General features: G+C 39.2%; 1 protein-coding gene across 1 annotated transcript in view; it reads right to left on the minus strand.

The window, feature by feature from the left end:
* DYNC1H1 (dynein cytoplasmic 1 heavy chain 1) overlaps positions 1 to 12763 on the minus strand; it is a 45835-nt gene that overhangs the window by 15765 nt on the left and 17307 nt on the right. Inside the window, exons 28-52 of the mRNA XM_086750262.1 lie at positions 12492 to 12592; positions 10807 to 10966; positions 10274 to 10517; positions 9909 to 10092; positions 9204 to 9416; positions 8788 to 9026; positions 8520 to 8676; positions 7874 to 8101; positions 7412 to 7642; positions 7141 to 7281; positions 6652 to 6885; positions 5849 to 6055; positions 5633 to 5754; positions 5090 to 5255; positions 4694 to 4857; positions 4289 to 4418; positions 3361 to 3494; positions 2983 to 3097; positions 2692 to 2853; positions 2401 to 2615; positions 2110 to 2314; positions 1797 to 1970; positions 1577 to 1696; positions 1331 to 1451; positions 517 to 712 (exon numbers count right to left, since the gene is read on the minus strand). Coding sequence (XP_086606388.1) covers positions 517 to 712; positions 1331 to 1451; positions 1577 to 1696; positions 1797 to 1970; positions 2110 to 2314; positions 2401 to 2615; positions 2692 to 2853; positions 2983 to 3097; positions 3361 to 3494; positions 4289 to 4418; positions 4694 to 4857; positions 5090 to 5255; positions 5633 to 5754; positions 5849 to 6055; positions 6652 to 6885; positions 7141 to 7281; positions 7412 to 7642; positions 7874 to 8101; positions 8520 to 8676; positions 8788 to 9026; positions 9204 to 9416; positions 9909 to 10092; positions 10274 to 10517; positions 10807 to 10966; positions 12492 to 12592 — 4363 coding nt within the window. The remainder of the gene's footprint in view (positions 1 to 516; positions 713 to 1330; positions 1452 to 1576; positions 1697 to 1796; positions 1971 to 2109; positions 2315 to 2400; positions 2616 to 2691; positions 2854 to 2982; positions 3098 to 3360; positions 3495 to 4288; positions 4419 to 4693; positions 4858 to 5089; positions 5256 to 5632; positions 5755 to 5848; positions 6056 to 6651; positions 6886 to 7140; positions 7282 to 7411; positions 7643 to 7873; positions 8102 to 8519; positions 8677 to 8787; positions 9027 to 9203; positions 9417 to 9908; positions 10093 to 10273; positions 10518 to 10806; positions 10967 to 12491; positions 12593 to 12763) is intronic.

Raw genomic sequence — 12763 nt, forward strand, 5'->3', positions numbered from 1 at the left:
TGGCACACTTTAATTAGTTCAAGATATCATTTCAGAAATTACAGCTTACAGGTGACAAAAGGCATTTAACAATATTTTAAGATTAGTCACTCACAACTTACTTAACTCTGCTCAGAAAAATTTGGAGCTGCAAGGGAATTCAGGTGTCTAGTCTGACCTTCTGCTCAGATTCACAGCAAGCTAGGAGGTCAGCCTGGACAAAGCCCTCAGCAACCTGGCTTGTTATTGCTGCAAAACTACTTTCCACAAATAACATGGCTTTGGACAGCAACACACTGCTTTGCAACCATGCCTTGAAGTTACTCAACAGCAGCTGTTTCATCACAGTTTGCATGATACACCTTTTCTTCAGTAGTCTGTTTCCTGTACCACCTACATTCACTACATGCAGGAATAAATTAGTCTCAAAAGCAGCCAAGTGCTACCAAAGCAACCACCCAGATAAAAGTCCAGTTAAGACCTTCCACATCTTTGTAAATAGTTTATTTGCTTAAGTAACTCACACTTGCACGTTACCTGATTTCCTCAGCAGAGAAGTTAACAATGGTTGGAATGAAATTCTCTCTCATGATGATGGAACGTATTTGTTTCCAGTCAGTTGTACTTTCACCTAGCAGTAGGCAGATGGACTCCAGTGCCAGCTTAACTGCTGCAGGTGGATTAGCCATAGAACGGACCTCTACCAGGTGCTGTTTCTTTATCGACTTCACAGCTAACCAGTGCCAGAAAGATGACAAATGTTGATTGGGAAGAAAACGAACAGTTAGCAAAGTCCATTAAAGTACCTTAGATTTGCAAAAATGCTTCAAGATTCTCAAAAGAAATTTGAGGTTATTAGAGAAGTATATACCAGTGGATAACATAAAAAAGACTGTATCACAAGATAAACTTCTGTGAATGTCAACTTGCCAGCTGGCCACAAACAATTTATTCTGCTACCTAAAAATGATTTCCTCAAAGCACTGATTCCTCTATCCAGTTCAACGAATGGACAGCTTGACTGTGTACTATCTGTGCAGCAATAAGGCATCAGTGGTCTTTGCTATGATGAGCTTTTTTTATGAATACACAGACCAAATAAATAACAAGAGCTGGACTGCCAGAAACAAAGCCACAACCCATAAAAGGAGTAGCAAGTATCAGATCAGTACTACAAACAGAACAAAATCACAGCTCAAAGACTGCAAATTTCTTCAACACTGTTCAGCTCCATGCTAAGAGCCTACACTTTTGTTAGACAGGACCAACTCAGACCACACCAAAACACATTCCTATAGACTTTGGTTTTAAATCCAAGCCCATAGCGTGATTTCTTCAGGTGCTAACATACCATTCTGAGCTTCAATGACAGCAGGCTCCACCTTGTCAAGATCTTCTTTCACACTCATCTGTTTGTCTGCAATGACCTCCTGCTGCTTGTGCAGCTGTTCCTGAATCTCTTGGCTCATGACCTAGAAGGAAATTCCACAGACAAAATACTGCTTTTTAGAAGAACTTCTTCCAGTACTTGCTCTGTAGGCTCTGTTTTGTAAATAAAAATATTTACTATGCACAGAGATTTAACAAAGATTTTTACCTTTTTCTTCTCAGCTTCTTGCTGATCTTTCACCATCTTTTTCAACTTGTCATTGGCTGCTGCATTCTTCACTTCCAGTTCCTGACTCTTTATTCTTAGGTCACGTCGCAATTCTTCCACCTGAGATAGATTGTAAGATGGGAGACAGAATTAATATTAAGTATGTAAATCTAGTTAATCACTCCAGCCTTACAGACGGCAAAGTTTTAAAGATATGTACCTGATCAACTGTTTCCTTAATTTTTCTAAGACCAACATTCAAATGCATTTGCTGTTCCTCCAATTCACTGCGTTTCTCATTGAACAAGTTGGCATAATGGTTGATGAAGTCTAAATAGTGGCGTGGTGTGATTGCCATTGTTCTACCTCCTCGTTTTGCCAGACGAGCATTAGCCTTTAGGGAACAAAAAGCTGTAGATTACGTATTGTTTTTAAATCTATTTGGATACCGAAGATGATATTTTTTAGGAAACTGGTGCATGATGCTGTGGCCTAGAGATCAATGCAAGTTAAGCAGTGTAATAATAACATACCTGATGAAGAGTCTGATGAACAAACACACAACTATTAACAATAGCTTCCCTGTGTGATGGTGGTTGTGGTAGCTTATCATATACAACTGGCATGTAATCAGGCACAATATAATTTGGTTTCTCAAGATCCATTTTGCTTGTGAACTCTTTGCCAACTTGGTACAGTGCCTCAGTTGACCAGTCTCCAAACCAGTTCAAGACACACCTGAAATACAAAGCATTTGTGAAGACTCCTCCAAAAGAACTGTTTTAACAGCATTTGTATTACGTGTTGGAATATACAGCAATTACCTGTTGAAGAGAGCAGGAGAGGTAGCTGCCCTGTCCTTCAGGCCCTCAGAAGATGGATTCATAGTGAACACAACATGGAGATTGCGAATAACTTGGCTCGTGAACCATTTGTAGAGTTCCTCATGTGAATCTAACATTAAACCTTCTTTCTGTGCTCCTTCTTTACACTGAGTCATGAGAGTGGCATATTCATCTCCTTCAAAGAGACCAGGAACCTAATTCAAAAGATAGTTTTGTTGTAGCTTATACTTGTAAAAAGGTGCTTAAAGTATTTACTTAATATCTTCTTACCTCTCCATTGGCTAGGAGAGTGTTCATCCTCTCCAGGAATCCAGAATCCAACACATTTGACTCATCCATTATAAAAGCTATTTTTTCATTTTTACAGCCAGAACGTCTCAATACTGTCCTAAGGTCTTCATCAAAATCTTCACCTGTGTATTTTCTGTGAACCTAGCAAGATTTAACATTGGTTATTAACATTACGGTTTAGCTTTTAATGGGATTTTTTAGGAGTCGATATCTAAGAAGAGTCAGTTTTGACTAACAGGGTTTTTTTTTAAATTAAACTAGAACACCAACCTTAATTTGGTAGACACTCAAACCATTCATCCAGGCAACAAATCTTGAGAGGGTTGTTTTCCCTGCTCCACTGACTCCAATAAGCAGCAAGTGGCCCTGTGGCTGACGGAAGATTCTGAAAAAGAGCATAACCACATATGTTTAATAAGTGTTATCAACTTACTGAAGCTTTTCTTTGAACACCTATACTTAAAGTTTGTACCAAAATGGATACAATTTTCCAGATAGGATCCTGCTATCTGGACGTCCGCAGTGTATAGTCTATAGACAACAATGGGATTGTGCTCCATTCTTACTTACTCCATACTCAGACTACTCTGTTTTCTAAGAAGTCTCTAAACACTATTTATACGAGCAGCAATTGAAGTCTCAACTTACCGGTCAATTCTTAACACATGATCCAAGACTTCATTGAACAGAACAAGTGGTACATCAAGTTCTTCTTCATAAAAGACTTTAAGCCTAGCTTTCACATAGTCTCTTAATTCTTCTTGATCCACTGGAATATAATCCTAAAAAAAACCAGTCAATATAGTATAGAATTTAAGATTTAAGGAAATTTCATTTCAGGATCAATTTATGAGTGGATGAAAGCAGAACTATTAGAATACTTAAAGCATCAATCCTCTACAAAAGCTTAAGAATGTTGTACTCATTTAACTTGCACAGCAACAGGTCCACAGCCCAGAGTGCCACAGCCAGTGGCATGGCGTTTAATACTGTACCTACTGATGCCATAGGTTGAGCCTGTGCTGCCAGTCACCAAAGAGACCGGGAAGTAGCATGACAGACTTACTCCCCTCTCTCACTCCCTTAATTTATTTTAAACAGCCTTTCCTAGCCACTTGCTATTGGTCACAGAGATGGGTAGCGGGCTAGATAGACTGTTGCCTTAACTCTGCAGGATTTCTACAGATTGCCCAGCTGAATCATTCAGATCGGAAGAAACAGTCCACCACAAAATTTATAATATCAGTACTGTTCAAGGGTCACTGCCTTATCCAAGAGATTCCATAAGTAATAACTGTCAGAAGCTTTCTGGGAGTGTTACACTGTTCTTGAGAAGTATTATTTAATACTGCCTTTACATACTATGGTAGATCTTACAATAGCATCCCTGGCATAACGGCTATTAACTTTGTGGTAGAGTTCACTTCAGATAATCATAGTAAGAACTTCCTGGAGATCAGTTTAACAAAATGATGGGCACCGATTATCATGCTAATATAGTCATAAGAGCTGTATTATTCAGTTGCTTCCAAAGTATTTAGTTTTTTTAAAAATATTTAAAAAAAAATTTACTTACCTTCGACAGCCAGTTGCTGTATAAGATAGGTCTGCTCATAGCTTTTTCTTTGTCAATATTGGGGAAGTGTTTCAGAGCAACCATATCAATGTTCTCATCAGTCCAGCGTCTTTCCTCATCTTCTACAAGTCTGGATAAAGAAACAAATTAGTGACTACAAATCCTCTGTAATGGGAGGATATAATCACATCACATGGCAGTGCTAAGGCTAAAGTTCGTTTCTGCTTTGCACAGGTAAAACTATAAAACTCCCAAGAGTGCCAAGTTAGAGTGAAGGGAAATATTCTCATTTGTATTCCAGCTATTTAACATGGTCTTCTAATGAAAGTTGGCAAGGAGTAGGGAAAATTAATTTTAAACTTTTTTTTTTTTTTTTTTTGCCTCCCCATCTCATGCTTATTTTACCTGTCTTGGAAGAGACGTAAGGCTTCATGCGCCCAAATCCTGATAAGCCCTTCAACTGGTAAGGTTTCTAGTGGTCTTAATGCTTCGAATATACCTCTCACCCACCGAGTCATTTCACGAGGTGAATAGATGTAGTGTGGCTGTGTGTCTTGAGTGAATCTCTCCTAAAAATTTAAACTTAATTAGTTACTTCATCCCAAAGTTTTTTTTACAGGCCTTGGCATTGCAAGATACTACTCTGCTAGAGTCATTCAGTAGCTTTCACCAGCACTCAAGTAATTAGTTGAGTTCTGGTACACATATGATCCACATGAAAGGTAAATAACACATGTTAAATGACTCAGCATAAAAAGAAGACTTCTAATTAAGAGTATGGGGTTGAATTTAACAAGTTACCTGAGACATTGTGTAGAATTCTACCATAGCAGCAGTGAGAGGTTCTGCATAGGTGCGAAGTGATGGGATCAGCCTTAGCATTGCACGATTGAATGTTCCATATATCTGAGTAAGTGAAGCTGGTCCAGGATAGTCCACATAAACCACAGGAACATGTCGTAAAAATCTGAAAGATTAGCATATTACACAGTCCAGAAAGTCAAATTACAGTCTGTACTATTTTAATTCTCTTTTGCCAAAATTAAGTAACTGTGACTCAAAATTGTCAGCAGTAACTGCAGTTGCTTTGATTACTCATTAGTGACTTGGACCAATGAGCATTCTAAAGTATCCACAGCATTTCAGACAGGTTATTCAAGAAGTTTAACAGGGGGTCCACTGGCTGTCTGCTAGGGTTAAGAATCAACTAGCGGTTATTTCAAAAGCAAGGAACAATTTCAGCACAGCTGGTGTTAAACAAGTGTATTAAGAACAGATTATATAGTCAATGCTTCAATTTTGACCCCTATTCTGTTGCTATACAGAGTTTATTAGATACATTACCTATGTGAGAGAGGTTTTCTTCCAGGATCAGTAGGTGGATTACACGCACCAACAAACTGAATTCTCTCCAGTTTCACCCACGTCTGGTCTGATGTACGATAGAATCCTCCATGTTCCACCATCTGTTAAAAAAACAGAAGTAAAATAAAATCAGTGGAACACTGTATCTCCCTGAAAACAACTGTTATGACATAGCAGTCACAAAGGAAAACAAACCTGTCTAATGAAGGATATGACTCTCTGTGTGCCATACTTATCCATATCTGGCAAGTTGATTTCATCACAGAACAGCACCAGCCACTTTCCTAACTGCACGGGAGCCAGCACCACTCCATTAGGTGTACGCCTGTACTCGCAGTAGTGATCAAAAGTTTTCAAGAGCAGTTCTGGAGTGGTAGCACTAGAAAAGTTGAGTCCAACCACCTTAAAAAGAGAATAGTGAGAAGAAATAGTTGAAATACATTAAGGCTTGAAAACGAGCACATCAAGAGTCCAGAAAACAGGTATGTTTGGCTTTCCACAGTGGAAGTACATATATCATCTAGATTTCCATCTACATTTCAGGTTACTGCCTGTATTCTGACTGCATACTGTCTGCTTCCCACTGCAGGTTCTCCATTTACCATGCAGCAACACCTCCTGCCCAACTTTGTACTTAGAACATCACAGCTTCACGTAACTGTTACTCCACCTAAATACCCTGAAGGACAAGAGTTACTCTTAAATGTTACCACAGATTTTAAAATACTAAATGGAGCAATGCTCCTGTATTATTGAAGTGGCAAAGGAAGGCTGTAGCTTTTAGGTTAGGGATCTTGAGATATAAACTTAGAATCTGGTTAGAATGATTTTTATTTTTTGCTACGTATATACACAACTGAGGTGGAGGTACCACTGAATTCTGGCTAGCAAATAATTTCTATGCTAAATCAAGACTGCTTTAATCTTTAAGATTAGAGACTTGTTACTACTCCGGAATGCACACATGCGCACGCACATGCACACACACTCTTGTGTACCTCCATGTCAGGTAGAGCTCTGAGAGCACTGAAGAGGGTCATGGTCTTTCCGGAACCTGGTGGGCCACACAGTACTAGAGGTTTGTGCTCTGCCAGCCAAGTATACAGCAATGCTTCATGGCGAACTGTATCTAGGGTTGGTACTACAACATCAGGAGCTGCAACTTTGTGTGTTTCAACTTCAATTTGAGGAACCTTGGATTGCCATGGCACCCATTCACCTGTAATGGACACCTAGGAGCACAAGAACACGATCAGACAATTTAGAACAGGAATATAGCTCAACCATAGTTAAAATATTTTTTTAAACCACAGAATAGTTTGTGTCATCAAATTTGATGTGTTTAAAGAAACAGGCAGCTTGTTCGCTGAACTGTAAAACTGTAACATTTAAGATAGTCTAGTGTTTTATTTTCCAGTTTCATCTCCAAAATCTAAAGCAAGCTTCTAAGAACACAAAAAAAAAGCAACACTTTAAGAAAGGTTTACCTCATAGTCAATTATAGGTATGTTAGGTGCAGTCGGCAGTGGCACGGTGGTGATTCTCCTAATGTATTCTCCCAGCTCTGCTCTCATTTTCAAACGACTGTCTCCAGAAAGAGACCAGAGTATTGCATAGACCAGGTACCTCTGCAAGAAGCAGTAAACACAACTATTGGTTTTAGAGTAATGGAACAAAACTTAATGAACAACAACTCAAATCTATCTGCTGTACTGACACGTCAAACACAGCAGCCACTTAGCAGCACATTGTGTTTACCTGGATGTAACGCTCCAGTTGATCTATCTGCATTGGAAAGTCTGGATGGTTGGCATTGTACTGGGCTACGTTGCGGCAAGCTTGATGCAACATGGAGAACAGAGAACCAAGACAGCGCAGGCGGGTGAGATCCATAATATGCTCCAACTTGAAAGCATGTTCAAGTGCTTTAGTTACCAGGCCATTAGATGTGAAATATGGCTGCATTATTGTTGCAGCATCTCTCTGAATCTGTTGGGGGAGACAAACGCTGCTGAAAGCACTTGCTTCTCATTTGATTACCAGGCAGCAGGAAATAATTTTGCTTAAGGTTTGAAATGCTTTGTATTTTAATATTCTTTAAAAAAGAAGATGTAAAGTCAGCTTTTCTATGATAGGCTGTCATGAACCCTAGACTACACCATACTACCTGTGATACAAGTGTTCTTACCACATCATCCCGTAATGTAATCTAAACTATACCTGCAACATTGGGGATGCTGCTTCTTCGCCTTCATCTTCTTTGCCCTTTCGCCTTCGCTGAGCTTCCTCCTCACCTTCATCCAGAGGAATGCTTCTCAGTCTGGCCAGGAAATTATTGAAAATCATGTCTGTACTGAGAACATCCTCACTGAACCAGACCATGCCACATCTTGATACAGTAGCCAAAGTGGCATATTTCAGATCCTGTACCTCAAACATGATACGCACCTGAAGAGTAGAAATTTTAAACAAGGAGTTTGAAGTAAAAACAACCAACAAACTAACAGCAAAACAAAAAACTCCCCCCCACCCCCCAAACCAGAGACCTTTTTTAAAAGAACTTAATTTGTATTTAGCCTCTGAATAATCAACAACAGCATTAAACTATCCTAAGGTTAAGTTCATCATCATTGACTGTTACTCTGGACTTTTATATAATCCACAAAGTTTGTCTTACAGGATTAGATTAAGTAAAATGTGAAATGTTTGTTTCCACAAAAGCTTCTAACTCCAGGAAACTGCTACCCAAGATCAGCATTACTCTGCTTGTGATGAGAAAAAGGGACAACACTAGTACAGATTAAGGTGAAAGCAACAAGTTTATAGGACAGCAAGTAAACATCATGTAAAAAAAAAGTAACATTACATTTGGTGGAAGGCTGAGACGTTCTCCATTTGGTAGAGTCAGTAGTTTGTTGTCATCCAAAACAGAGTTCAAGTTCTCAACCCATTCAGGGTCCACATCACCATCAAAGATAATCCACTGACGTTTTTGTAGTTCACCTCTCACATTGTCTATGATTCTACATGAAAAGAAATATTTATTGCAGTAGAGAACAAAGACTCACTAACGCTAGATTATCCATGGCACAAATGCAACGGCCATTTCTCATTTGTGCTATTAAAAGACTCACTTTCTCAGGACATGTGTAAACAAGCCATCTGTCCATTCTCTGGTGTTTGGATCCAAAGTACCATAGAGGTGATCTTTGCTGATTGCTTTTGGATCTATAATATGAGCAACACCTTCCACACCCTCCAGTCGTTCAAGGGCTTTCAGAAGTACTCTCCAAGCCATGCTCTTTCCACTTCCAGAGGGACCGACCATCATCAATCCATGATTTATCTGTGTAATCTGATACAGCTGAAGAACCTGTGACAGAAGAAATGATTTACCAATTGAGTCTTAACTTCAGCAATCTAAGCTTCTATGCATTGCTCACTTAAGATAAGAAAAAGGGAAAAGCTTTCTGCCTTTCATAATAAAAAAAAACAAAGTTTAATCTTACAAAAAAAACTTCAATTCAACATTTTCAGTTTTATATTTTACCTTTTCAACCCACATGCCACCAACTTCTTCTCCATCACCATAGGTAAGGTACATTTCCTGACACACTTTCTTAAGCTCCTCTCGCAAGGCTGTCATCTCCCCACGATGATACTGTACTCCAGGGAATACATCAGAAAGGAGACTGAACAGTAATGGAATGTCTTCTGCAACCAGTTTTGGTACCATAGTTTCACACACACTTTGGATCAGGATCTGCAGAGAAAGTCAAGTTTTGGTTAAGATTTTTTGTTAAGTTCGCTTTACAAAATGCGTTTGACAAGGAATACTTCACTAAATACTTTATTGATAAAAGCACCAGTCCAGGGTGGTTTTGCTAAAAACAACCACTGATGGAGTTTCAACTTTGAAACTACACAAAGAATTCTTATTGATTTACAATTTATAAAACTGTAGTTTCTTATGCCTCTCCGCTATGCTTTTGGTATTAACCGCTGAGGAACCAAGCAGCAGTAAGTGTTATGAACGCACCACCTCAAAAGAACAAGTCTTTCACTGACTCAGGGACTCCTAAGGCATGTTTAACTTGGTGCTTCTAAGCTACTGAATTGCCACCTGTTGTAACTAACATTACTTTGCTTGCATGAGTTAACACTAAATGGTAAGCACTGCAGGGTTATTTATTGCCTTTGTTTAGTGTGCACCCTGTACTTTACCACAGAAGTAAAGAGTTTACACAGACATTACCTCTTGTTCTGGTAAGTTCTCAGCGATTTCTCCTTCATCAACAACTTCACCACGTTCTTCTTTCTCCCGCTTTATCTTCTGAATCCTCTCCCTTTTCACATTACCTGCACTAACCAGCACACTCTTCAGTGCTCTCAAGCCAAAATCATAGTGACTTTGGGAAGACAGCTGTTCATCACAAAGCCTAAGAAGCAAAAGAGACAAAATACAATTTGATTCTCAATATGGACCAATACAACACTCAGTAAATGTCACGGTTTCCTTCAAATGATTGCTGCACAACATGTTTAGTGTGTTGCAAAGAATTTTATAGCTTTGAACAATAAGCTGTATTTTTACTGATTGAAGCCAAACTTGTTACTCACTTGAAGAATGGCACTATTTTATTGGCAAGCACTTCAGCTGTACGGAAACCCTGGGAGTACAACATGACCTGGGCAATCAACTGACGGTCTGGTTTTGTCATTGCCAAGCTACGGAACAACTTCTTCAAATTGTCAGGCAGATTTGATCTGCCTGCATAGCCAGGATTCATGGTGATGAAGATAGCCATGTCAGGGCTCACTTTGACTTGTTTGTTCAGCAACTCACAAGTAATAGGTGTTGCAGCTGAAAAGAGAATGCATTTGGTTAGACCTGAATCAGTGGTCAACCACCCTGAGGACAGACATTCTAAAACATTCTGGTTTAGTTTCCTACAGTAACGGACAGCAGGTCCTCTAGCACTGCAACTCAAATTCTCAAATACTAATTTCTACCAGCTGAAATTTACTTTAAGTTTTTATAGGAACTGTCTTAATCCTTGGATTGTTTGGGAGAAATGTAACTGAGCAACAGAACAGCATTAAGGTATATTAGAGACGATGTACAACACTATTAGGAATGAACAATTACGTACTCTTGTCGTAGCTGGGGTTAGAATGCTCTCGCAAGGCTTCCTGGATGCACTGAACTTGCTGTGAAACAGCAGAGAGCATACGCTCCTCCAGTCTGTTGAATTCATCAAAGCAGCCCCATGCACCCACTTGGCAAAGACCCACAAAGATGCGTCCCATTGCCTGCACGTAGAGGGGAAAATTCACTGAAGTTGCACGATCATTCTTGCCTATGCATAGGCAAAGGGAGCAGAGAAGAGCACTTTATACAATGCATACAAGGCAGGAAGAAGCTGTATTTATATGTAAGTTACCATCTTTGTGGTACTGTAAGAGTTATAAAAGGGTTCTGACTTCCAGATGTTCACTGCTTCATAGAATCACAGAAGATGCACCTAGCTTCCTATTACTACATACTGTACTGCAGTGTATTCACAAAACAGTCAAGTCCATTGTATAATGTTTGCTGATACCATTAATATCAGGTGCGGTTCTAGTCCTTTATTGCAAGGAGGATACTAGAATTACAACACATTTCAGAATGTGATGCCCAGAGCAGATAAGGCTTCCAACCAAATAAAGAAAAACCTTTAAGGTAGAGTTCTGCAAAACTTAAACCTCCATCATATTCCCTCATCTTAAAAGCCACTGGTTTAAGGATGAATAGGAATCAACTGTTCACTGTCTTTTCCACTACAAGAACTAAGGAATCATTAAAAAGAACAAAAGAAGGTGCTTCTTCATAAAGTGCATAGTAATGCAGTGGAACTCTTTGGCAGAGAATGCTGTAGAAGTAAGCGTGCATGTGGATTTAAGGGGAGCAATGAGTACCTGGAGAAAGGTTCACTGGAGCATGAACAGAGTAACCCATTTCACCTTGAGACCTCCTGATCCTCACAACTGTGAGAAGTAAGAAGAGGACTGGGGGCAAGGAAGGAATACTACGCACTATCTGTATTCTTACTACTCACTAGGTATTTTCTTACAGTCACGACTATAGGCTAAAATGCTGACTAAATGGACCTCTAGTCTGATTGAAATACAGCTGTACAGAAAAAAACCCAAACAAAACAGATGGGCAACCTGGCAGAGTCCACAAAGTATGATTCCTTTTCCATGTTTTATATTGTTTTTATAAATACACCCCATTGAGGTTTTTATTTTGAGATGTTTGCTGTGTTACAATTTACAGAGGCATTTCATCTGGTTCTCATGTCGAAGATGTCATTAATTTTGAAGTATCTGGGTAAATATTCTTACTTTTGAATAATCTTTCACATGCTGAGACAAACTCCACAGTTATGTCACAAAAAATAATTTGGTAATAATACAGCTACTTTGGCAGTCTCACACTCTCCTCTGTTCTCCATTAAATCAGCACCATCAATGCAAAACTAAACCGTTTTAAGTTACTTTCATAAAGTCAAGTCTTAAGGCCTCATTCTGTACTTCCTCTTCCCTTTTCTCCATTTGCTGCTACAGAACTACCCATTTTAATAAAACAGAACCCCTCCCCCAGGAATGTTCTGCCCTACTTTTGCTTTAGGTATTTTTTGTTACAGAGTATCTATATGACCCACAGATACTGGCTCAGTTAAGACTTGTAGAAAATCATCTTGAATATAAACACTGCTGGCTGTTTCAGAGTTCTGAAGAGATTCCTATTGTTTGTTAGCAAAGACTACATTTTTGTAATCAAACAGCTCACCTGGAAGTCAAATGTTTCATCGCAGTTGAAAACCAACACAAAGCGGCCCAGCTGATGTCCAAGAGCCTTAACAGATTCTGTTTTGCCAGTACCAGCAGGACCTATTTTCAAAGGGGGACAGACATGTTTTAGTGTTTATCACCTGAGGTACCACTGCCTACTCATGTAATCTACCAGCATCCTGATTCTAAAAGTCCCTGACAAGAGAGTTCAGTGACATCTAAAACTGTTTCAACTTCCCCCAAAAGACTGTTTTATTCTTCAATATCTTA

Source organism: Chlamydotis macqueenii, chromosome 5 (assembly GCF_036417535.1).
Source record: "Chlamydotis macqueenii isolate bChlMac1 chromosome 5, bChlMac1.mat, whole genome shotgun sequence".
In the NCBI taxonomy this organism is placed as follows: domain Eukaryota; kingdom Metazoa; phylum Chordata; class Aves; order Otidiformes; family Otididae; genus Chlamydotis; species Chlamydotis macqueenii.